The sequence below is a fragment of the Mycena indigotica genome (assembly GCF_014461135.1).
Source record: "Mycena indigotica strain 171206Taipei chromosome Unknown Mind.scaff0009, whole genome shotgun sequence".
Lineage (NCBI taxonomy): Eukaryota > Fungi > Basidiomycota > Agaricomycetes > Agaricales > Mycenaceae > Mycena > Mycena indigotica.
The window spans coordinates 1180941-1203934 of record NW_023503008.1 but is presented as its reverse complement, the minus strand read 5'-3'; the positions used below and the strand labels follow the sequence as shown (position 1 = coordinate 1203934).

General features: G+C 50.8%; 11 protein-coding genes across 11 annotated transcripts; 6 read left to right on the top strand and 5 right to left on the bottom strand.

The window, feature by feature from the left end:
• Positions 1 to 9: 9 nt before the first annotated feature.
• MIND_01021000 (putative ATP dependent RNA helicase) lies at positions 10 to 7221 on the bottom strand (the record flags this gene model as incomplete). The annotated part of the gene is made up of 16 exons (XM_037366800.1): positions 10 to 445; positions 492 to 595; positions 641 to 1068; positions 1116 to 1335; positions 1391 to 1705; positions 1753 to 2149; positions 2196 to 2452; positions 2499 to 3240; positions 3288 to 3373; positions 3424 to 3447; positions 3495 to 3573; positions 3625 to 3720; positions 3767 to 3815; positions 3867 to 4312; positions 4360 to 5609; positions 5659 to 7221. 16 exons carry the CDS (start codon positions 7219 to 7221, stop codon positions 10 to 12), a joined length of 6492 nt encoding a protein of 2163 aa, XP_037216194.1.
• An 877-nt stretch (positions 7222 to 8098) lies between these two features.
• MIND_01020900 (uncharacterized protein) lies at positions 8099 to 8509 on the top strand (the record flags this gene model as incomplete). Its single annotated transcript, XM_037366799.1, has 3 exons — positions 8099 to 8278; positions 8326 to 8341; positions 8397 to 8509. 3 exons carry the CDS (start codon positions 8099 to 8101, stop codon positions 8507 to 8509), a joined length of 309 nt encoding a protein of 102 aa, XP_037216193.1.
• A 665-nt stretch (positions 8510 to 9174) lies between these two features.
• Positions 9175 to 10034, bottom strand: MIND_01020800 (RING-type domain-containing protein; the record flags this gene model as incomplete). Its single annotated transcript, XM_037366798.1, has 3 exons — positions 9175 to 9661; positions 9709 to 9864; positions 9913 to 10034. The coding sequence occupies 3 exons, from the start codon at positions 10032 to 10034 to the stop codon at positions 9175 to 9177; spliced, it is 765 nt and encodes a 254-aa protein (XP_037216192.1).
• Positions 10035 to 10167: 133 nt separating this feature from the next.
• MIND_01020700 (uncharacterized protein) lies at positions 10168 to 10542 on the bottom strand (the record flags this gene model as incomplete). The annotated part of the gene is made up of 3 exons (XM_037366797.1): positions 10168 to 10364; positions 10410 to 10437; positions 10489 to 10542. The coding sequence occupies 3 exons, from the start codon at positions 10540 to 10542 to the stop codon at positions 10168 to 10170; spliced, it is 279 nt and encodes a 92-aa protein (XP_037216191.1).
• A 222-nt stretch (positions 10543 to 10764) lies between these two features.
• Positions 10765 to 11698, top strand: MIND_01020600 (uncharacterized protein; the record flags this gene model as incomplete). Its single annotated transcript, XM_037366796.1, has 4 exons — positions 10765 to 10956; positions 11004 to 11196; positions 11247 to 11496; positions 11545 to 11698. The coding sequence occupies exons 1-4, from the start codon at positions 10795 to 10797 to the stop codon at positions 11696 to 11698; spliced, it is 759 nt and encodes a 252-aa protein (XP_037216190.1). The 5' UTR covers positions 10765 to 10794.
• A 115-nt stretch (positions 11699 to 11813) lies between these two features.
• Positions 11814 to 12422, bottom strand: MIND_01020500 (60S ribosomal protein; the record flags this gene model as incomplete). Its single annotated transcript, XM_037366795.1, has 5 exons — positions 11814 to 11816; positions 11869 to 11935; positions 11986 to 12197; positions 12245 to 12357; positions 12407 to 12422. 5 exons carry the CDS (start codon positions 12420 to 12422, stop codon positions 11814 to 11816), a joined length of 411 nt encoding a protein of 136 aa, XP_037216189.1.
• A 123-nt stretch (positions 12423 to 12545) lies between these two features.
• Positions 12546 to 13524, top strand: MIND_01020400 (uncharacterized protein; the record flags this gene model as incomplete). The annotated part of the gene is made up of 4 exons (XM_037366794.1): positions 12546 to 13234; positions 13284 to 13344; positions 13392 to 13459; positions 13509 to 13524. The coding sequence occupies 4 exons, from the start codon at positions 12546 to 12548 to the stop codon at positions 13522 to 13524; spliced, it is 834 nt and encodes a 277-aa protein (XP_037216188.1).
• A 77-nt stretch (positions 13525 to 13601) lies between these two features.
• MIND_01020300 (GTP-binding nuclear protein) lies at positions 13602 to 14723 on the bottom strand (the record flags this gene model as incomplete). Its single annotated transcript, XM_037366793.1, has 6 exons — positions 13602 to 13866; positions 13921 to 14048; positions 14101 to 14360; positions 14411 to 14447; positions 14507 to 14544; positions 14678 to 14723. 6 exons carry the CDS (start codon positions 14721 to 14723, stop codon positions 13602 to 13604), a joined length of 774 nt encoding a protein of 257 aa, XP_037216187.1.
• A 437-nt stretch (positions 14724 to 15160) lies between these two features.
• MIND_01020200 (MFS domain-containing protein) lies at positions 15161 to 18180 on the top strand (the record flags this gene model as incomplete). Its single annotated transcript, XM_037366792.1, has 22 exons — positions 15161 to 15289; positions 15340 to 15372; positions 15426 to 15440; positions 15502 to 15563; positions 15618 to 15629; positions 15677 to 15729; positions 15783 to 15791; positions 15845 to 15885; positions 15938 to 16039; positions 16082 to 16119; positions 16166 to 16271; positions 16320 to 16426; positions 16472 to 16641; positions 16689 to 16977; positions 17022 to 17222; positions 17272 to 17377; positions 17431 to 17507; positions 17554 to 17561; positions 17611 to 17654; positions 17698 to 17855; positions 17911 to 17951; positions 17999 to 18180. The coding sequence occupies 22 exons, from the start codon at positions 15161 to 15163 to the stop codon at positions 18178 to 18180; spliced, it is 1983 nt and encodes a 660-aa protein (XP_037216186.1).
• Positions 18181 to 18294: 114 nt separating this feature from the next.
• On the top strand, positions 18295 to 19497 carry MIND_01020100 (uncharacterized protein; the record flags this gene model as incomplete). Its single annotated transcript, XM_037366791.1, has 4 exons — positions 18295 to 18753; positions 18810 to 19134; positions 19181 to 19370; positions 19434 to 19497. 4 exons carry the CDS (start codon positions 18295 to 18297, stop codon positions 19495 to 19497), a joined length of 1038 nt encoding a protein of 345 aa, XP_037216185.1.
• A 120-nt stretch (positions 19498 to 19617) lies between these two features.
• MIND_01020000 (Kinase-like protein) lies at positions 19618 to 21713 on the top strand (the record flags this gene model as incomplete). Its single annotated transcript, XM_037366790.1, has 9 exons — positions 19618 to 19825; positions 19876 to 19916; positions 19980 to 20049; positions 20098 to 20246; positions 20302 to 20401; positions 20456 to 20590; positions 20641 to 20811; positions 20862 to 21008; positions 21163 to 21713. 9 exons carry the CDS (start codon positions 19618 to 19620, stop codon positions 21711 to 21713), a joined length of 1572 nt encoding a protein of 523 aa, XP_037216184.1.
• Positions 21714 to 22994: the final 1281 nt, after the last annotated feature.

Sequence of the window (22994 nt, the reverse complement as noted above, 5' to 3'; positions counted from 1 at the left end):
CGACAAAATCTATTCTTCCATTTCGTCTCCGCTGTCGTCGTCACTGTCGCTGTCTTCACCCTCAGCCACCTCAATGGGATCCAAACTGATGTCGTGGTCTGCGCCGAGGTACGAGTCGCAAATGACATAGAGCTTCAGCGAGTGTGTGCCCTTGGGAAGCGTGATTTCGAGCTTGACCGCCAGACTCTTGTTCACAGTGACACGCTTGATAGCAAGCAGCTTGCGTGTACTCGAGTCGCCAACCACAAGCCACCAGTTGGCAAGCTTCTTCGTGGGATAGAATGGCGCAATCACATCCTGGTCGCCCGCCTCGTCATCTTCATCGACATCTCTGGATAGCGCGACTTGCAAAACGATAGGCGCCCCAGCAGTATAGTCGCCTTTCACCAGCTCGTGCGACACATCAAGTGTTGGATAGGAGTTGACGAACACCGCAACATCTTTCCTGAACAGGATTCTCAGCAAGGAAAACGTAACGGGGGACAACGTACATCTGGGCGGATGTCATTTGCAGCAGTTTGCTGCGAGTGTCGTCTTCCATCTCCATGACGTCGTAGACGGACTCGATGCCAGCCTCCTTGCAGCGCGAAACGACCTGCACAAGTTGAGTATGGTATAACGAAAGCAATAGAAAACATACATCGGGCTCGAAGTGTGGTATCTGTTTCAACGGCGAGTCCGTTTCCCACACTGCCTGGACACACATTTGCGAGAGATCCATTGCGCCAAGTGCACTCAACCAGGCATTGGACGACATAACGTCAACACATGCGGAGAGAAGGTTGAGCACTTTTTCAAGTACCAGCGCCTGATCTGCAGAAAGATCTGGTGGCAATTGGATACGAGAGAAGTGTGCTTGGAGTAATAAGAAAGTCTTGAAGTGCGGAGCTTCGAAGTCGGCCTTCTCCAGTTTGACTGGAACGCGGTCGTAGATTCGACGAAGTAGCGCTTCTTCGTGACGGCGGATGGGGATACTCTCGAATTCGGCAGACGAAGACACAACTTCGAGGATTCCTTTGAGTTTCGTGCGCTCCTTCAACGACAACGTGTAAACCTCGATGGTGACGTCTGCGAATAACTTAGCTTATGAACGGAAGGACCAGAGGAAAACTCACATGAGATGTTGTAGTAGGCAGCAATCATACCAAGGTTGAGCGCGGACACATCCATCTCGTCCTCGATGGAAATTGACTTCGAATTCACAAGGTCGTTCAGCGTGTTTTCGACCATCTCGGACAGATGGTCGGACAAGTGTTGATGGCTGACATTGTGGAGATTATAGTAGTTTGGATTTTGCGTCATGCGTCGATAGAAATATGTCCACGTCAGAATGTCCTACAAGAGAGAATAAATGAAGAGAATGCATAAAATAGAAACAAAGGGGACGAACCATCGCGTCCTGCTTGTTCTCAATCGTTTTGACCGCGATTTCAGCAAGGAAGTAGTCGTGCAAGTAGTGGGTTGGGAGATGCGACTCGATTGGCAAACCCTCGGCGAGGAATTTCTTGTAGAATTCCTTCCTCGTTTGTTGGCACATGAGCACACAGCGACTGCGCTCGTCTTCGAGAGGCCGACAGGCGCGGCCCATCATTTGCAGGACGTCCATGACAGGGTAGTCGATATATCGATGCTCTCTGCCTTCGTAGGACTGCACGCCCATGATAATGACGAGGTAACTCGCTACTGGGAGACTCCAGGCTGTGTCCTGAAAAGATATCAGATTAAGCCGAGTTGAAAAATGCAAGTATTCACCCTTGAAGCTACCAAGACTTGAATGGCACCAGCCTCGAATAACCGCTGCATGATACGCTTATCTTGCTTGGTCAGAGCTTCATGGTAGTATCCGATACCGTGTTTCAAACATTCAACCAGCTCGCGGTCGGTGATGTTATCGAGATGTGGCGTCAAAACAGAGATGTCGTCAACGTTTAAGAAGCGGTCAGGCTTATCGTCAGCAGCACAGTGGGTGAGGAGGTCGTCAACGGTGAGGCGGCACTGGCGACGTGAAGGTACAAACACGATGACCGGCTTCGTGGGTGAGTATTCAACGATTGCGAGGTAAGCTGGTTTCGACATGGCGATCATGAGTGAGGGGAAATGTGGGATGGTGAATGACTGGATATGAATATCCATATCGAGTGGACGAGCACTACAATGATGTCAAATGGAATGTATAAGCATGAGTTTGAACTGACCTTGGTGAGAAGTTGAAGATGGCGTGTGAAGGCGCAGCTATCCATTCACCCAGGTCTCGTGCATTGGCAAGAGAGACACCACAAGCGACAATGCGGGTTTTGTTTTCCGTTTGCTCGACGACGTAACGCGTGCGAGAGATAACGACCTCGTACGTGGGCCCAACTTCACCACCGACTAGCTGAACCTCGTCGGCGATGAGTAGTCCAATGTTCTGAACGTTTTTTCGTTGACGCCATCGTCGAGATATAACGTCCCACTATCAAGTGGATTAGTAGGTGGATCAAATCGATCAAAGGACTGACCTGTGTCGGTGTGCAAACAATTACATCGCCCTTCTCCAATAAGCGCAGGTCCGCGCTGGTCTCCCCAGTGAGACTCACAATCTCCTTCCCACCCTGCACACGTGAAAACTTATCCTGCCACTCTCGAACACGCATATCAACCATCTCTTGATACGGTTCAATGCAGATTGCGCGTTGTTGTTCTCGTTTACTCCAAAGTCGTAATAGAGCAAATTCGGCGCAAATAGTCTTGCCGCTACCCGTAGGGGCGCCTATGAAAACATTCTCGTCCGTGGTATAGAGGGCTTGGAACACTTGGGTCTGAATTTTGTTGAAGGTCTTGAGAGAGGAAGAATATATAGCTTCGAACTCTTTGTTGTGGAGGGCCGACAAAGGTAAAGCTTGCAGATCGAGGAGTGGCGTTGGTGGAGGGAATTTTTCGGGGAGAATGAGATGTTTGAACGAGATTGGCAAGCGAGTTTCTGCATGTAGCCAACGATCTGAGATAACGGAGATGTAGTAGTTGGGGGGCACGGGCTCGAACATAGGCACAGTCAGTGTCACGTTGTGCTCGTCCTCGGCATAACGTTGACGCAGGATGAACGAGTCATGGAAGAGGATGATTTCGCCGTCCACATCTTCGACCATGATGATGAAGGTTTCAGCGCCACCATGGATCTTCTCGTCCCATCTGAAATCGGGGATTATGGACAGGTCAATCCGAAGAAGCGAGCGGGTGATTGGCTGAACTTGTGCTTGCAATCTGACAGGATATTAGGGTGACTACAAGAGACGAATGACAAGAATTACTGAAGCTTTGGGAAGTTATGCACAAGTCGATGCACCAGTCGACCCGCATTAGGGATACCGATGAGCTCTCCAATTTCCGGTGGTGTCTGCCGTTCGATAAGAATAAAATAGTGTGAAGTAGTCATGATGAACTTACCAAGTCGAAATAGCGATACCAAGGCTGCATGAGAGTGAGCAGATAAATCACGTCAGATGATATCAACCCACGAATTGCTTTCCCTCCGCCTTTCGAATAATATCTGACTGCACACCTTTGAATTGTCGCAAGGGAGTCATGGAGCCCCACCTAGCCAATCGGTCAGAACGAAAAAAGAGCGGAAAAAATCTAAGCACTGACATGCGCTTTTCGACCATTTTACAGAGGTCCAAGGCTGCCCTGGCAGGAACGGCCCAACCGCGCTTCAAACAGATCTCAAACATAGCGCGCAATATACTGCACAGGAATCAGACTTAGGTTGGACGATTAAAAAAGTGCCTACCGCCCCGCAGATTGTTGCACAAAAACCATATCCGCAACGAGCACAAAGCCTACCATGTCGAATATCAGTATCGCGGGACAAGCGAATGTTTTTTGCTTACCGTCCAGTTTCAACTGCGAGATGTACGCCTGCAAAAGAACGTTAATCTTCGCAGCAGGCTCTTCGACACTTTCTTTGACAGGAATCGGGACCCTCTCGAGAAGTTTCGCCAGCTCCAGTTTTTCCTCTTGTCGAACGGGAAGAAGCTTGAATTCATTTGACAAGGCGAAGACCCGGAAAAGTTCGAGGGTCGACATCGTTGGCCGCAGATGTTGGTTGTACGTCATCATCGAGTTGTAGGTCACGTAGTAATGTGACGCGATGCGACCAAGCTCAGTGCTCTGGAACCGGCCTGAGGACCGTTCGTACTTGAGCAGCTGACATTTCTCCAACAGGACGGCGGCAGAATGGACAATGTCGGCTCGCTTTTGGATCAACCCGACATCGTCGTCTTGGTAGTCAACCCCGACACCATACAGCCCTGGGGATTTCAGCATGCGAACATAACTTGAAGGATGTTTTAGTTAATGCAAACAACATTTTAAAAAACTCACAGATAGGTGTAGCCGATCCACTGGACCGCTTCGTCTCGGTTTCTGATCGTTCCGAGGACTATTTCTGCATTGAGGTTGTCCGCCAGCTTAGAGACGAATTGCGACTCGATCGGGAGCTGCTGATTCAACAGACTCAAGTAATATTGCAGCTCGGAGTGGTTGGTAATGATGATGCCCTCGCCGTACGTGTCGTATTGTGGTCGACCAGCACGCCCAAGCATTTGGAGCACATCTTGAGAAGAGAGTTCGACCCAACGCCCTTTCTCAGGGTTGTATATTTGGGTGCCCTTGATGATGACAGTATGCGCCGGCAAGTTGACCCCCCAAGCAAGCGTTGCAGTACAAACAAGAACCTGCAACGATCCATCGGCGAACAGCTCCTCGACAAGTCCACGGTCTTCTCGAGACATTCCGGCATGGTGAATACCAAAACCAAAAGGAAGGAGGTCGCGCAAATTGCTGTCCTTGACGTTGTTGGCCTCCTCGGTCAAAATTTCGCGGACGGCAGCGTCAGGTTTGACAAATTGGGTGATTGTTTCCTTCTCGACGGCCATATCGCGCAAAAACTTGGCCGTCTTTGCGGTTTCTTTGCGAGAATGCACGAAGACCAGGGTTTGGTTTTTACCCGCTTGATCCAGCACCTTCTCGTAGCAGACCTCGTTGGTGATCTGGTATCGCTTGATCGCCTTCTTCTCTGTGACACCAATGAATTGTTGTTGCAGTCCACAAGGTCTGTAGGTCGAATCGAAGTAGAAAAGACCCTTCTTGTCGTCGACACGCAGGAAGGTGGCGACATCCTGATAATTGGGAAGAGTGGCAGACAACCCCACAAGGCGGACGTACTCAGAGGTCTGCTCCATCCTTCGAATAGTTCGAGCGATGATGCTCTCCAAAACAGGTCCTCGTTCGTCGTGAAGTAGGTGGATTTCGTCGATGATAATGAGTCGCACGAGATTCGTATAGCTGGTATCCGTGCTCTTCCGTGTAATGACGTCCCACTTTTCGGGCGTCGTGACGATAATTTGAGTCTCCGCAATTTGTTGTTTCGTCATTTGCGAGTCTCCGGTCAATTCTCCAACGGTGATGCCGAAAACCTTCAACCTCGACGAGAAGTTGCCGACCATCTCCTGCACCAGCGCCTTCATCGGGGCGATGTAAACGATTTTGAAGGCATCGAGGTCGAATTTTCCCGTCTCCTCGTCGCGGTGTTTGCCGAGTTCGTTGAGGATGGTGAGCATAGCGACATTCGTCTAGGAAGGACATGAGGAACAATATCTATTGAAATCGCAAAAAACAAACCTTTCCAGCACCAGTCGGGGCACAAAGTAAGATCGGCTCGTCCGTCCCAAATGCAATGGGATAAAGTTTGCTTTGGACGGGATTGAGGCGTGGGACAGTGAAGGCGGGTTGAGCCCAAGTAGGCATGCTCGTAATGGGTACCAAATCCGTGTCGGGAATGGCTTTCTTTTTGGGAGCGGGAACGTGGATTTCCTCGTAACCCTTCCTGGCGCGTTTGAAAGAGCCTTCTGGTAGCTTGCATTTCTTGTTGGACATGAGATGACCGCCCTGGCTGAATATCATACTCTCCAGGTCCACGGTCCGTTTCGGTTGCAGAGTTGAACCAGGGGCTAGAGTGGCGGTCTTGGGCACGTCGTGTTTCTGTTCATCGACGTCCATAGCATCGGACGGCTTGGATTTGCCAGCCTGACGATCCCCCGAAAGCTCGCGAAGAATCCAACCCACGCCCCTTTCCCTCATCGCAACCTCCACATTAACCCGCTCATCGGCATCACTTCGCATGAGCTTTGTGCACCAGACGATGACATCGCGATTCTTGAGGAATCTGGTTGTGATATGGAAGCTTTGATATTCGAAGAGCTCGATCAGTTGGTTCTCGCAGTCGCGCAAACTCGACTCGGAGCCGAGGATCGAGAGAACGGAGGTTGTTTTCTCGGCAGCGGTGACTGGGTCAGGGTAGATTTCTGCAACTTGACGTTGGACCCAGAATGCGTCGATGGCGTGAGGGGAAACGATATCTTTGTCGGACTTGGTCTTTTTGCTTTGGGCAGACTCGCCTCCAATAACAAGCTCGTCCGAATCCTCTGCTTGTTCTACAGGGCCATCGTCTGCTTCCTTTTCTTCGTCGTCTGAGTCATCTCCAATGTCGAACCGTTCTTCTTCGTCATCGTCCTGCTGCTCCTCCTCATCGAACACAACCGCGACTCCAACCTCGTCATCCAGTTCCATATTTTTGACGTCGGGGTCCCCCGAGGTCTCATCTTCGGCGCCGTAGTCGGTAATTTTTTTCGAAAGACTAACAAGCTGCGAGAATTGCTCGTTGTTCACACTGACTGAAAGAATTTCTTCAATCTCGCGCTTTTTGTCGAAATCCTTCAGGTTCTCGTTTTTGAGCGTTTCGAGTACCATGTCGGCAGCACTCCGAACGACGTCTTGCGCCTGGTCTCCGAGGGACGTATGGACAGACGACAGGATGAGTTCGTAGACTTCGCGCGTTTCGGCTGTCCTGGGTCGATAAGTGAGGCCCTCCACATCCTGGGTTGCCTCGATAATGTCGGTGTACCCAAACCCAGCGGCCTCTGTCTTTCGTTTGGCAGGCTGCTTCTCAGACGCATCTTGGCGGTCTGAAGCCTTCTTTTTCTTCTTCTCGAGGTCCTTGGGCGTTTCGCGCTGAACGTGGGAGCCCATATCGCGAGGATTAATACGACCAACGAGTGAAGTTGGTGCACCATCTGGCTCCTTGTCGCGACGAGGGAGAGCTGACCGGTCAGCAGTCAACACAAGAGAGGATATGGCGCCATAGTTGTATCCGGACAAGTCCGGTTTCTTGCCCTGCCCTGCCATGAAGGAGTAGCCAACAATGAGTTGGTTGGCGAAGGAAAAGTTTAGCGCGTTATGTCACGAGCTGAAACAGCCTTTGACTCCGCAACCTGCGTCGCTCGACCGTGTTTTGAATACAAGAATCCACAGAACAAGGAAAATCCAAGCAATGTATCCCTAAGTCGACTGATTCCCCCCCCACAAGGGCTCAACAAACTAGAACTGGTTCATTTCGCCGCCTCGCGTCCTTTCGCTAACTCACCCTGCTCCTTCCTTCCTTGTCTCGGAACCATACTCTGACGCGCACGCTGGCCACCGACTAATGGGATTTCCCCCTGTTATATGTGGTTTAAATCGACTGGTCAGCTCCAACGGCGCAGGTTCAAGAGAAAGTAGCTCATGGCCGAAGGGATCCTCAACCTCCCATTGTTTGCTCGTAACTAGGGCATTCACTCATACCCCTGCTACATCTAGCTGACTTTCAACGTACTGAGGTGGGCCGCGTGAAGTGTTCTTATTGAATCGGCAAAGCCTTCTCCATCGATACCTTTGGACGATATCATGTCAGTGCCGTTCGCGTCTAAAACCCACAGAGTGGGGGAATGCCCGAGTGTGAGTGGTATAGAAAGCTTCGGCAGACATTATCTAGCATCCGTATCTTGTGGCCACGCCAAGAGCCCATCTCGGCCACAATTTACGAAAAAGATGCAACGAAGCCCCAATGTATCTTCTCGCAGTTGGTGGGTGCTCATCTACCCTATCAGATACATACGATACTAATTTTTGCATCTGCTCTCAGGCGTTGGACATTTCAACAATCTGGGCCGCCCGTCTGTTCAGGGGCCACGACATGGAGGGTTCGTGATCAACACAGCCCCCACCGACTTGCCTCAGTTCCCTCATGAATACGTCAAATTTGGAACTCTACTATGTCCCAGCCCGGCAACTTGTCTTACGGATTGAAGCATACACGAAGAAGATCACAGCCTGTGAGGCGGATATGGAGAGAGATGACTTGACGGCTGAGGAGAGGGAGACTGCTGAAAGAAACTGTGCCGAATGGTATCGTGAGCGTGCTCAGGTGGGCGTTATGAAACTCGTTACTCTGCACCCCTTATCGTTGACTAGTTACAAGAAGTATGCGGTCAGTGCTTGCTAGCTGGAGCTTTGCCGCTGTTAGTTATACTGATATGCTGCAGTCGTCGTGTTGGGGAGGGAGGATCTGAAATACTTCAACCCTCCGCCGACTCCGTGGGTGATCAAGTTCTTAGAGCGCTGGTTTCCTTCCGGTTCAAAGGATAAAACAGTCTAAAGGTTTCTATGCATTGTCTGTGCTGACAAACTGTTGCTTGACGATTGCTCTGGAATGTGCGCGTGAAGGAAGTGTCATAAAAATGTAATAATTCGGTACTTGTTCAACTTTTCAAAATTGTGCTTTGAAGGTCAGAATTGAAGTGTGTGTGCAACATACGACAGCTCGAGTTCCCGCACAATCCCTATGAGGTAAGCTATCGCGGAAAGGGAGGTCAAGCGCGCTGGGAATCGGGCCGCACCTCACACGAGTTTTTTATTTGTTTGAGACTCTCACAATACTAGAGCAAGATGTGGCCGACCCAGTCATTGTCATCTATATAATGGCCTTCGAAGACGTATTCGTCACACCATCCCCGCAACCAAATGGAAGCTAGGTTATTCTGGCGAGTATCCTTTCCCTCATCGTCATTATTCTCAGAGGCAAGCATATGCATATACTGTAAGAAAAAGTGGCGGACAAGAAATGACGTCATCGACTATCTTACGAAACTAAGTGCTTTGGATGGGCAGCTCGTCTCATCTTGCTTGAGATTGCTGCCATGTTCATGTTACTTACCAAAAACTTGAATCGGGTAAAAATACAGTCAACAGTTTTATAGACCTCAGTTCATGGTCTAAAATACGAAACTTGCACACACTGATACTAGTAGGCCCAAGTCACATTTATCCAAATCCACCTGGGACAAATGGCGCTCGTTGTGCCCCCCTCATACTCCCACCATGCCCATGCGATGTCGAAGTACCATCTAACGAAAACCGCTGCGGTGCGCCACTGGCTGTTGCCGGCGCAAACCGTTGTTGGTCGGCCATAGGCGGTGCAAATCGTTGGGCTGGTGGGAGCGATCGATTATTCGCATTTCCTCGTCGGGCGGACATCGGCACTTGTCCTCTGTTCGTTATTTGCGGCGTTGGAGGCGGTCCCATATTTCGTGCTTTGGGGGCGAAAGGCTGATTCTGCATTTGCGTCAGAGGGGGCTTAGATCGGGCATTATTATCCGAAGGTGCGGCGCTTTGAGCAGGCTTGAATCTTGGCTGTACTTGGGGAGCCGATTGCGAGTCAATGTTCTGTTTTGCGCGACGTGGAGCAGCTTGAGCATAGGACAGCGGTTGAGTATGGTGTTGGGCAGGGGGAGCTGCATATGCGTATTTGCTGAGGGAAAAGTGAGTAAACAACCGCACTAATCAAAATCAACGCACTCTTTGAATCGGCTAGATCCCGGCCGTTCATGACTTGGCACAGCTCGAGGTCGGTTTGATGATAGACTAGGAGGTTGCTGGCCAGGTGGTAGAGTGAGACGGTCAGGGCCTTGAGGCGTATGATTAGAATGGGAACTCGACGTTGCTGGTCGATATCTGACTCTGGCTAAGCATCTACGTTAACGACTGTCAAAAGTTACACACCGATCAGAGCCGAGCATGGGACGTTTTCCATTGGAGTTGACAAAGTCCGCAGGTCCTCCGCCATCTGAATGCGGTTGATAGCCAAGTTGTTCACGAAATTGAGCATTCTCGTGTGATAGCATTTCGTTGGTTCTTCAAAAAAGGTTGTAGGTTAGACGACCGAAGTCGTGCCAGAGAAAAAAATAATGCCTTCTCAGCTCGGAGACATCGCGCTTGAGACGGTCGATGAGAGTTTTATGTTGCTGCTGCCGTGACTTATAGTATCTGATCTGGTATGCCATGGTCTCTTGCTGAAACTATAGGCCGTGTTAAACAGATAATGAGGATAGCTGCAAGTACTTTGGCGGCATAGGCAACAGCATCGAGGGCATGCGGAATGGAGCGAAACCAATCAGACATCGGGGCCTCCATCTGAAAATCGTCGAGTAAGATTAGTTCAACTTTATCACGGCCTACTCACCTGAGGTTGCAATGGGACGAGCTGAATACCTGCAGACCCACATTGTGCGCAACTTTGGTCTGCGTCTGGCCGCGTATCCTCTTAGTAGTTTCCTAGTATGAAGAGAGACGACGCACTGAGATGGGAGTTACAAATAACATGCCCACACTCGGTGAGCCAAAAAGGAACATTAGAGCCGGAGTCTGACGCGAAGGGAAGTTGGCAACGCGAGCATGCGACGAACTCCCAGTAATTGAACTCGGCCGGATCGACGTTAGACATGAACCTTCCACAGTTTCCTGAAATTCTTCCGCCCGCCTACACCTGAGAACGAAGAGCAACGATCTTGAAACTTGAGCAGCTTGAGCAGGGAGCAGAAAGAGAGCAACTTGAAGTGTGACCGCTGCTGTCACACGACGACCTTCACTTCATTCCGCACTGCGATGTCGGGAAGCGGAGCACGAGAAAATGTGTTTGCGACTCGGATGGCGCTTACGAACACCAAACTACGTCTCAAGGGTGCCCAAACGGGCCATTCCCTCCTCGCCAAGAAACGCGATGCACTGACAACCCGCTTCCGTGCGATCTTGAAGAAAGTGGACGAGGTATACCTCCAGTTCAACTACTTTAATGCGGAATAATCTAGGAGTAGGCGAAGCGGAAGATGGGCCGAGTTATGCAATTGGCCTCGTTCTCGATGGCAGAAGTCACCTACGCGACAGGAGATATTGCATATCTGGTGCAGGAGCAGGCTAAGCAGGCCGCATTTAAGGTCAAAGCGAAGCAGGAGAATGTCTCTGGTGTTGTTATTCCTGCATTCGAAGTAGATCGAGTTGCTGGCTCTGGTGCGTCACTTGAACTCCGCAACCTATATCTGTTCATGTGCTCAATTAAGACTTCAATCTCACTGGTCTTGGTCGCGGAGGACAACAGGTCTTGAAAGCGAAGGAGGTTTATGCAAAGGCCATTGAAACACTCGTCGAACTGGCATCGCTACAAACTGCTTTCATGATCTTGGATGATGTTATCCGTGCAACAAATCGACGAGTAAACGCTATCGAACATGTCGTCATTCCTCGACTCGAGAATACCATCAAGTACATTCTCAGTGAACTTGACGAGATGGATCGAGAGGAGTTCTTCAGGTTGGTCTGCTAAAACTAATTTGCACGAGTTTGTTAACTGGTTGGTAGGCTGAAAAAGGTGCAAGGAAAGAAGAAGAAAGACAAGGCTGCGCGAGAAGGGAAGGACCCGGACGCCACAGAACAGCAACCGCCAGAGTTTGAAGACTTTAGTGAGGAAGGAGGGGATTTGTTGAGTAGTAAGGACGCAGATGTGATTTTCTAGATGGACTTTCTTTGTACGATACCCACGCAATAGTAATCTCAGCATTCGATGAAGAGAACATGGCATATCGGACAGACATGAATACATGGGTGTTGAGTTTTTTGTGCGAATATCCTCACTGGAATAAGCGTCAGTAAGATGTGGACCACAGTAAAAAAAATCGAACGCACCTCCACCATCTCAGCATCGTCTGCCGCTGCCGATTTCTTCCGGTCTTTGCGGTCAAGGATAGCCCGACTACGAAACAGTGAGCTTCATTATCAGGAATAGGAAAAGACAGCACTAACCGGTCCTTGTCAAGCTTGATGGTGGTAATGACGACGTTACTGGGGTGGACACCGATGGGAGCAGTAGCGCCGTTTGACTTGTCTCGCTGTACACGGTCGACGTGAATGACCCATTTCTTGCGATACACCTGCGTGACTTTTCCCTCCCGACCTTTGTACTTGCCCCGTACAATCCTGACCTCGTCGTCTTTGCGAATGGGAAGCGAACGAGCCTGGATTTAAATGGGCAAAAGCTCCTCGGGTACAACAGACGACGCACGTTATATTTGCCTCGCAGTTCTTTTGAAAGTGCAGAGGACATTATTTTGCGGCGGATAGAGGAGGGGGCGTCGAAATGGGCCTTGCGGGACTTGCGCCGGGAGGAGGATACATCTGAGTTCGTTTGAGACCCCAGCAGCACGATTGGAGACGAGCAGCATACCGCGATTGAGTTTCATGGCGTCTTGAGGAATTCGAGGGATGTGACAAGGCCTCACGTGCTCACTGCTCAGTTGAGCCATTGATGGCCGATAATCAAGCCGGAAACTCGGAATATTCGGCTTGATGCATCCGTGACACTTATGTCAGACACCACCAAGGTCAAATCTTCGAGACTCAAGTTCAAGGGCGAGAAACACGCCAAGCGGAAACGAGAGCATACCGACGACCAACGCCCACGCAAGCAACGCAAGGAGGACGACCGTGCAGATGAAGATTGGGTTCAGCCCGAGAATCCCAGTGAACTGAGAGGACCGACATTCATTTACCATCCCTCTGACCCGTTGCCCTGCACTATAACCTATAACTCCACCACTGCGAAGCTTGTTATATCAAATCTTGACGCCAGTGACGAACCAATACTCACTCGAACGCCCACCGACGTGTCCCAAGTCTGGGTGCTGACTCGTGTCGCTGGCTCTCCGACCATAAACATCCGGACCGGCACTGGCGAGGGAAAATTTCTTTCTTCAGATGCTCATGGCCTTATATCAGCCGACCGCGACGCCCGTGGCCCACAAGAAGAGTGGACGCCGGTTGTTCTGCCAGACGGAATGGTTGCTTTCATGAATGTTTACGAGAAATACCTCAGCGTCGACGAGGTGGCAGGCGGAGCTGTGGTCTTGCGTGCAGACAGTGAGGAAGTCGGCTTCCGGGAACGGTTCTGGGTCAAGATCCAGTACAAGTACAAGAAGGAAGCTCACGAAGAGGAGAAACAGAAAACGCTAAAGGATGCAGTTGATCCTGTTTCCATTGATGAAGTTGCTTCAAAGTGAGGACTCTCGATTTTCCCTGCTTTCTTGTTCAAACAATGTTCTTAGCAAAACATTTCAAGCTTGGGGCGCGGGACGAAGCGTTGTGTCTGAAGCTGATAAGAAAGAGGTATTATGGTGTTCAGAGACCCGTGGTGTTGCTTATGCGTTGACTAGCTAAAACGTGCCAAGAAAGAAGGAAGGCTGGCTGAAGCCATGCTGGATCGTCGGGCAAAGCTCAAAAGGTTCGTGGGTGCTTCTGATGGTTTTGCCATTTCTGACTTGAAGGTCCAGCGATCGGTTTTGCTAGTGTATTTGTAGATTGTATCCAAAATGTAGCTTTACAACGGAGTGACTTTTTATTACCTTGAGGATCAGAATTATATTCTAGCGGATCCATTCAAAACTACATGGAGGAAGAGCAGGAAATGTGTGAGGAGAGGATGTGTGTGAATCATTAAAGGTCGTCGTCTTCCTCCGGAAGAGGAACTGCTTCAGCCTACAAACATTCCTATCAGCGGGAAAGACCGAAACAAACAATTCAGAACGCGCCTCTTTCAGTTGCTGGTTGTAAAGTTCCATCAATGCAGCATCAACAGCAACTTCAGCGGGAGCCAGAGCCGGTGCGGCGACAAATTCGAGTGAAGGGTTTCTGAAAGATGAAACTTAGTCCATGTTTTACCGATAACATAAACAGACAACGCACCCAACGAGCTTACGCCCGAGCCAGAGGAAAGGTTTCTCAAAGTTGTAGTTGGACTTCGCGGAAATCTCGAAGTATTGCAAGTTTTTCTTGCGATGGAAGGTCACGGCACTAGTCTTCACTTTCCGCTCCTGTTATTTTGTTAGCGAAAACTCGCTGCAGCATGAATATGAAAGGAGTCACCTTGACATCAACTTTGTTGCCGCAAAGGACGATGGGAATGTTTTCGCAGACGCGCTCGAGATCACGATGCCAGTTGGGGACGTTCTTGTAGGTGATGCGGGCTGTAACGTCGAACATGATGATACCACATTGGCCTTGGATGTAGTAACCATCTCGCAGACCACCAAACTTCTCTTGGCCAGCTGTGTCCCAGACGTTGAAACAGACCGTGCCGAAGTTGGTGGAGAAGGCAAGAGGGTGGACCTCGACACCAAGGGTAGCTTTTTTGAAAGTGAGGAGGCGTTGGAGGGCGATGAACGACACGGCATACCGATGTACTTCTTTTCGAACTCGCCCGTCAAGTGGCGCTAGAAAAGTCGGTCGATTAGAACGCGATCTGCGCGAAGATACGCAGGAAAGAGCATACTTTGACAAAGGTCGTCTTTCCAGTTCCGCCATCGCCGACTGGATGTTAGATGGATCGCGAGAACCAAGCACCACACGGGAAATTGAAAGAGATTGAAAAAATTGATGAGATGAAAGAGAGGGGATCGGTGGTAAGCAAATGCTAAGTGAGGTAAGAGTAAATGGTGCCCACCGAGAACAAGCTTGAAAGTCGCGACTTGGTCATTGGAGGAGGACATGGTGGGTCGCAAGGAAAACGAGTGTTGTGTGACGCCACGAGTCACACAGCTTGTTGACTACTTAAATATCCAAGTACGGTTCCGCCGTCTTATCTGTGACTCTGCGATGGCTGAATGGCCTCCCCATCGATTCAAAGCTGTCCAGATCCACTGCAAACCCAAAAGAAGTTGAGGACACTGAGTAACATTGGTCGAACCGAGCGGTTGATGGATTTTGGCGTGGATGGCCTGTCGCCACATGGCAAAATAACTTGAAAGGCTCGAATTTCGCCGCTCTGACTGTTGAATCAGCCCCAACGTACTCACCTCAAATGCTCAATTGACGCTGAGGCCCTTTTAGCCGAGCCTGCTTCAGTCGGCATCTCGGCGCGAAAACTATAAATGTACCCACCCACGAACAAATCACGGCCCCCCGACGGTTTATTCCCTGAACCTTCATGTCCACCCCAATTCAACAGGATACAGTCACCCCAACTGAGGCTCCCGCAAAGGAGGAGAAAGCCAAACCTGGCGCGTCATGGAAGGCTGGCGAGACGCAAACTCTTCCCAAAAACAACCTCCCAATCGTGAATGCCAATTGTTAGATACCATCCGACTCTTCGTAATACATCCTCAGGTGTTTCTTGCGCTTACTTTGACGACCTTCCTTGTGAGTTAGCCAACTTTTTTGCCTTGTCTTGGCTATGACGCCATGATTTCCAGGCTGCAATGGATCAAGTATGTGTTGCACCATCCAAATCTTGTGGATCCCTGTTGTCCTGAATCGCGGCCCCAATAGACGATCGTTGCGACCGCCCTACCAACAATTGTTTCGCAACTCGGAGGAGGGAAGGAATATGCGTAAGCTGCCTTTGTTGCAAGTTCACGACCAAGTTATTTCAACGTATACGTTAGCTGGGTTGGAAGGTGTCTCGCTTCATTGGACTCGCTTTGTATCCTCTGAACTGGACTAGCTCTTACATGCTGGGTTCTGCGGCTTTATCACCGCTATATGGTAAACTTTCGGGTGCGTTAACTTGCCCAATGACCTAAGATCATATCGTGAATGCGCACGAGCAGATATCTTTGGTACGTAATATTTCACGACATTGTTTGTCTTAGCTAATGCTCCCTCACTCCAGGTCGGAAACCTTTACTTTACTCCTGCATCGTCACTTTCCTTGTTCGTGAGACGTTGATTTGTCTCTACTCTCTCCCACAGACGTGTGTTGCAGATCGGATCGGCGCTCTGTGGTGCTGCACAGAATATGACATGGCTTGTGGTTGTGCGTGTGGTGCAGGGGATGGGCGGAGGAGGCATCATCCAACTATTAAGTGTCTGCTAGTCAAAACGGACATTTTCTCATCGGGATGCTTAGGTCAACATCACGATTGGTGATATCGTTTCACTAGAAGAGTAGGTGTTTTCGTACAGTGCCCACAACGCATCTCACAAACTACAGTCGAGGAAAATTTGTAGGTCTTTTGGGTGAGTCGACATACTTACGTGAACAGTTTGATCTCAGTTACTATACCAGGTGCAACGTGGGGTATAGCATCGGTAGTTGGGTATACTTCTTGCCTTCCGCATTAAATATCTGTTGACGACTCGTGTAGGCCTTTGATGGGAGGCGTAAGCCACTTGTTTCCTCGCCGAAACCTTCTCAGTCGTCGCAGGCTCTCACCGAGAAGGTCTCCTGGAGATGGTGTTTTTGGATAAATCTGTAAGCCCAGCAGAAATATTAGCTCTTGATCTGACCTGGGATCAGACCTACAGGTGGTTTAGCCGGCGGCCTGCTCTTTTTCTTCCTCAACTTGAATCCTCGACCGCTCAAGTCGTTCAGCCAGCACAACGCCGAGTTTGACTATGTTGGCCTGGTCCTCGTAGTCGTTGGCGTTGTCTGCGTGCTTCTTGGGTTCAATTTCAGTGAAACAAGCTGTTCGCGAAATCCGTAGCTTGGCTTGACCTTATCTCACAGTTCTCAGGGACATCGCCACAAACCATCGCATTACTCGTCCTTGGATTTGTGCTACTATTCGTATATGCCGTTTACGAGTGCTACACCACCAAAAGCCCTATCATCCCCCCACGACTGTTCAAGGCCAGTTTTCTTTTCACGCTTAGCTGTCGATCGCTGAGAGCAGGCCAGACACGAACTACAGCAATAATTCTAACGACAACCCTCTTACACGCTTTAGCATTCTTCTCTGGCGCATACTATCTTCCTCTTTATTTCCAGGTACTCGGTGCGTCTGCGACTGGTGCTGGTGTCAGGTACGATACTATTCGAGCTCTGAGTAGAACACTGACTTGCGCAGGATGCTGCCCTTCTCCCTTGGAGGCGCACTAGTATCCGCACTATCCGGCCAGGTTGTCTCCGCTCTGAAGGCATACCGCCCCGTTTTGTTCTTCGCTTGGCCTGTCATGACGCTGGGTATTTTCTTTGTGTTTCTTGTTATCCGGCTCAGAGCCGTGACAGGCTATGGACTCATGACCACGTTTGACGAGAAATCCGGCGCGTGAGTCGAGGCGTGTTGTACATGCTGTGCGATTCTCAGTTATCTCCAGAGCCAAGGAGGCGATATTTCCGCTGATTGCCGCGTTGGGTGTTGGTTGTTTGTGTAAGTTATTGCTCTGGAAAACTGTAGGCAAAACTAATGCATCTATAGTCCAGGTATATTTTCCCTTTGGAATTACTTTTCCACAAATATCTAACATCGGGGAAAGGCTCCCCTGATTGGACTACAAGCAGCCATGCCGCTGAAGGACATGGCTACATCCACCGCGAGCTACACGTTCATCCGGTACGCCTCAAGGCCTCTTCCCTTCGCGGCACTAACCTCTCACCAGAACACTAGGTTCGTAGTTTGCATCACGATGACTTCAATTGAGTCCGACTTTTCGAAGGCGCGACTATTGCGATCGCGATGGGGCAGGTTATCATTACGAGCGTAAGATGGTGTCCTACCGAATAATCTTAACTCATAATTTCAGACTCTGAGGAATAAAATTGCCCACCTACCGAACATGACTCAGTCGATTGATACCTCGGCCGCGACGCTGAGCCAAAATGTGCTCAAGCTGAAGGAGATCCCGGAGCCGTTGCGCACAGAGCTGATACACGCATATGCGCGGTCTATTTCGCGGGTTTGGTGCGTTCTTTCTTCCGAAAGGCGGCCGCCGAGATAGTACTGATTTGTTACCAAGGCTGGTTATTGTGCCGATTGTTGGTGCAGGGACGATTATGAGTATGTTCCAGTCCGTCAGCGAATTTCTAGGATGATAATCGGTATAGCATTTTTCATTCGACGATACACGCTTGCGCGGACGGTAGTTCGGAGTGGGGAACAGGAGAAGAAGGCGACGGATGTTGAAAAGGGCGAGGCATCAGCGGAAGAAACGAAGGACGAAACGGGGAACGAGGAGGAACGCGGGTCGACAGAGAAGGGGCCGGGCAAGAGCGATAGTGCAGTCTAGAACATATACATAGAGCGAGGAAATGATGGAGGGTATGATGACCGATGTCACGTGTGAGTCCGAAGCGCCTCCCAATTCCTCCAGTCTCCACACCAGCGAAAGACCTCCTCCCACATGCCCTCTGAAAACCTGTGTACGCTCACACGTGCCGACGAGAGTGCGCAGCGCAAGTTTTGCTCGTCGTGCAACTGCCAGGTCGACCTCGAAAGCGATACCCCCCAACCATTGGCTGACGGGCCTGTTTGTGAACGGTGTCGGGCCCATGTCCTGGCTGCCCTCAATGTTATCCTGCCCCCCGTAAGGAAGCAGCGGCCGTGCGAAGAAGCTGTTATCCCCGTCGTCGAACTGCCCAGTCCCTCCTATCGCCCGCCAGTGGCGGTGTACTCCAAACCAACGCCCCAGCCCCAGCCCCCTCAACTCCAGCCTGTTCCCCCGTTTAAAGGCGACCCCCTACTCGACATCACCCGCCTGCGAGTGAGAGCGCAGGCCCACCACTGTCTTCACCCCGGCGCTAGCTTCCAGGGCACGCAGAAGAGTGGGCGCAACAGCTATGATGTGAATGTAACTATCGTGGTGGGTCTTTCTTCTTATAACTTGTCTTGTTGGACAGAAGCTGACATCTCCGCAAGGACGTGGACTTTGCATCTTCCTTTTTATGCGGATACCTCCGCATTCGCGGACTTACGGACGACTGGCCCGAGCTGACGACGTACTTCGATGCGGAGATAATTGGCCCTCGGTATGGCTTCCTCACGCAAAACTGGGGCGCGACAGAGCAGGCGGACATGGTGCATTGGTCGCGCTTCCCCGCCTTCCGTCATGTCAAGAGCGACCTCAAGAAGCCCCATCTCACCATGCCCGACCGGGACAGGGGCGCTGTCTTCATGCGCTGGAAAGAGCGCTTCCTTGTCCCCGACCACCGTGTGCAAGATATCAACGGCGCCAGCTTTGCAGGTGAACTAGGCTTATTTCTTATCATCAATAACTAACTTGAAGATAGGTTTCTACTACGTCTGCGTGGATTTCAACCCGCCAGTCCAGTCTGAGCCAGAAGAGGACAACGAAGGCGATGAGTCGACACAGCCAACGAAAGCGAAAGCCAGGCGTGACTCGAGTATCCGTCGGGCTGCGTCCAGTGGCCCCAGGCCAGCCCTGATGAGTGGATTCTATTTCCACCAAAACTCTGAGCCGTGCGTGTTTCTTCCTTCTAAACACGTTGTTTGTCCGTGGCTGACTGACATGTCCATCGGCAGGTACCAGCAGCTGACGCTGCATCACACGCCCGAGCGTGCCAGCTCGACATTCGAGTTCCGTTAACTTTTGTTGTTGCTATACTTCGTTTTCTCTCTCTTCTTTTCTTGTTTGCTGTACCTAGCCATACCTGCTGTCTGTAATATACTCTGAACTCAGCTCACGGACAATAATGCTCTGGTGCACATGGGCGATCATTTGATGGCATTTGGGTTTGGGAGGGCTCTTCTTCACCCGCCACGACCTTGTCCTCCGCCCGCTCGCCCCCCCTGCCTGCTGACCCCCGCTGTCGCTAGCATGTCCGCACACAGCAGCTCGTCAGCCAACCTAGTCGGCATACACTACCGCGTCGGGAAAAAAATCGGGGAAGGGTCATTTGGCGTCATATTTGAGGGTGAGGAGGGCTATCATTTGCTGTTATTGGGGGCTTACCACAGTTTGAAGGCACGAATCTACTCAACAGCCAGACGGTCGCTATCAAGTTTGTGCGTCGATCCCCGCCCCCCCCTGCTGGTGGACATAATGTTGACTCTGGGTTGGATAAATAGGAACCACGGAAGGCGGAGGCGCCACAGCTGCGCGACGAGTGTCGCTCCTACCGCATTCTTGCTGGATGCAGTGCGTTGTTTTGGCTACTGGGGGACTACTGGCTGACTGGCCAAACAGCGGGCATTCCGCAGATATACCACTTTGGGCAGGAGGGCCTACACAACATCCTCGTGATCGACCTGCTGGGGCCGAGCCTGGAGGACCTCTTCGACATGTGCGGCCGCAAGTTCTCCATCAAGACGGTCTGCATGGCTGCTCGGCAAATGGTCCGTGCGCTCACTAACTCAGATGCCGTTGTGGGTGCTAATGTTTACCACCTAGCTTTCACGCGTGCAAACGATCCACGAGAAGAACCTTATATACCGCGACATCAAGCCAGACAACTTCCTCATTGGGCGGCCAGGGACCAAGGGCGCCAACGGTGCGCCGTTTGCTGTGGAGCTCCTGGGCTGATGCCAACTAATCATGACCGCAGTGGTGCATGTCGTTGATTTTGGGATGGCGAAGCAGTACCGCGACCCCAAGACGAAGCAGCACATCCCGTATCGGGAACGCAAGAGTCTTAGCGGGACGGCACGGTATATGTCCATCAATACCCATCTTGGGCGGGGTGCGGAGCGCATAGTTTCCAACTTGCTAAAAAGCTGACAATTTAACCAGAACAGTCAAGGAGAGACGACCTGGAGGCGCTGGGCCATGTCTTCATGTACTTTCTGCGCGGGAGCCTGCCGTGGCAGGGCCTCAAGGCCGCGACGAACAAGCAAAAGTACGAGAAGATCGGCGAGAAGAAGCAGACCACGCCGATCAAGGAGCTGTGTGAGGGCTTTCCTGGTCTGTGCAGCTTTTCCCTCTGTTTTTTTTCGACTAAAAGTAGTAATCAGAGGAGTTCGGGATCTACCTCAACTACGTGCGCAAGCTCGGCTTTGAGGAGACGCCCGACTACGACTTTTTACGGGAGCTTTTTGCCAAGGTCATGAAGAACAATGGCGATGCGGACGACGGCGTGTTTGACTGGAATCTTTTAAACGGTGAGCTGCCTTTCCGTTATGATGCATCATATGCAGACCAGTGGCAATGCCAATGGCAATGGGGTCTAACAGAAATCCACAACCTGCTGTTAGATCCCCCAACCCATTGGCTTTACCACCTAAAATGCTTTCATCTTTTGCTTACATTTTACAGGCGGGAAAGGCTGGGAGGCTTCAATGGGCCAAAGCCAGATGCTCGCGCAGATCCAAAATGCGGGGCTCACCGCCGGTGGCACAGCCGATGCGCGGCGGCGTGGAGACCCAACGGACCGAAGGCGGGCGTCACAGGCCGGTAACGGAAACATTGTTCCGCCATCACCAGCGCTCGTGCGGCACGGCTCCAAGACCCGCAAGGGCGGTGCGCTCACGCCCGGTGGCGGCTCGCCTGGCCAGATGACGCCGCACTCGGCCGCGGCACAGGTGAACGTCCCAGTGGGTGGCGGATCACGTGGTCAACACCCATATGCGAGTGCGGGGAATGGCGGGTTCGACTACTCCCAGGACGACTATGCGCAACAGCAACAGCAGCAACAATATGGCCGCGCGTCGCCCATGGTGTCGAGTGTTGGGGCTGGCGCGGCGCCACCTGCCGTGAGCACTGTCAGGGCACAGGGCGGTGTGTCAAGAGACGGCCAGTATGGGCAGCAAGACGACGAGCAGCCTAAGGGCGGGCTGATAAAGATACTGACCTGTCGCTGTGGTTGATGATGGCTTTTTTTACGACCTCCACATTATGCTGTCTTTCTGGGATCTTCTCTCTTTTTTCTCTCTCTCGTTTACCCCCATCTATCTCACGCACTTAATTCGTTCGCGTCGTCCGCCGCTCTTTTTTCCCCGTTCATGCACGACGAGTAATAGAGGAATTGATAGTTCCTTTGTGTAGCCCCGCTTTTTCTTGTACATACATACTTAGTGCTTGTTACTCTTACAACGACAATTGCATGCGGATTTGGTTCATATGGGGTGGGATGTTCAAATTCCTTGGTCTGTTTGGGAGTACATTAAGATTTGGATACTCAAAGGCAGCAAAAGCTGTTGGTGGCTTTAAAAATACAAAGTCATATGCATGACCCCAAACCAAAGATATGCTTTGCTGATGTAATGTTCTGGCAATAAATTATCTGTCCAAACTTTGGGACAGTCAAATCAAATTATAACTACTTCCAGCAGTCCAGAGACTTTTAAGATGAGGCCATTACTGCTTGATTTAGAGCAGCTACAGCTTTCTGTAAGACCCCAGTCTTTGCTTCTGTACTGCCATTATACAGTTGCTCCTGTCAAGCCAGCTCAATTGTCAACGTCGGGCTCGGGCTGTATTGGCGCATCGGGGGTTCCGACTTCGAGAGGGTCTGAGGAGCACGAGAGAGATGAGTTTGGCCCGGAGAATAGACGATATTAGCCTAGCGACTACATCCTGTAGGTACGGTTTTTATACGCTAAGAGATTAGGGATGGGTGCTAGGTCCCAGGGCGGATCGGATGGGCATTGTGTAGGGCCCCGCAGGGGTGAAGGGAAGGGGTTAGAAGAATGGGGAAGCGTTGAGGAGTGTGGGCATGTGGGCCCGCACGGGCCCGATCGGCCCGGCGGCCCGACCCGAACCGTGACATCAATAGCATCCATCCAGTGAAAGGAATTCAAAGGATCTGAATCAATTGACACAGTAGTAAAGGACATCAACTAGACATGCATCCATGATGCTTATTTGAACCAGCCCTAATACTAATAAATAATAAACACCAGGTCAACTTCACAATGCAACTTGGACAAGAAAATTTGAAGAAAAATAATTTCATATCTATGTCCCTCCAGCCTCCAGCAATGAGCATCTCCAACCAGGCAAACAGGCTTGCCCTTGGTCCACTATCTCAATATATCAGTCCTGCACTCCTCCAGCATCTGCTCAAGCTCCTTGGCCTCACTATCTAGGGGTATAAGCCTTTCTATGTTAGAAAGTGATGCTGTCTGAAAATGATATTCTTTTTATCA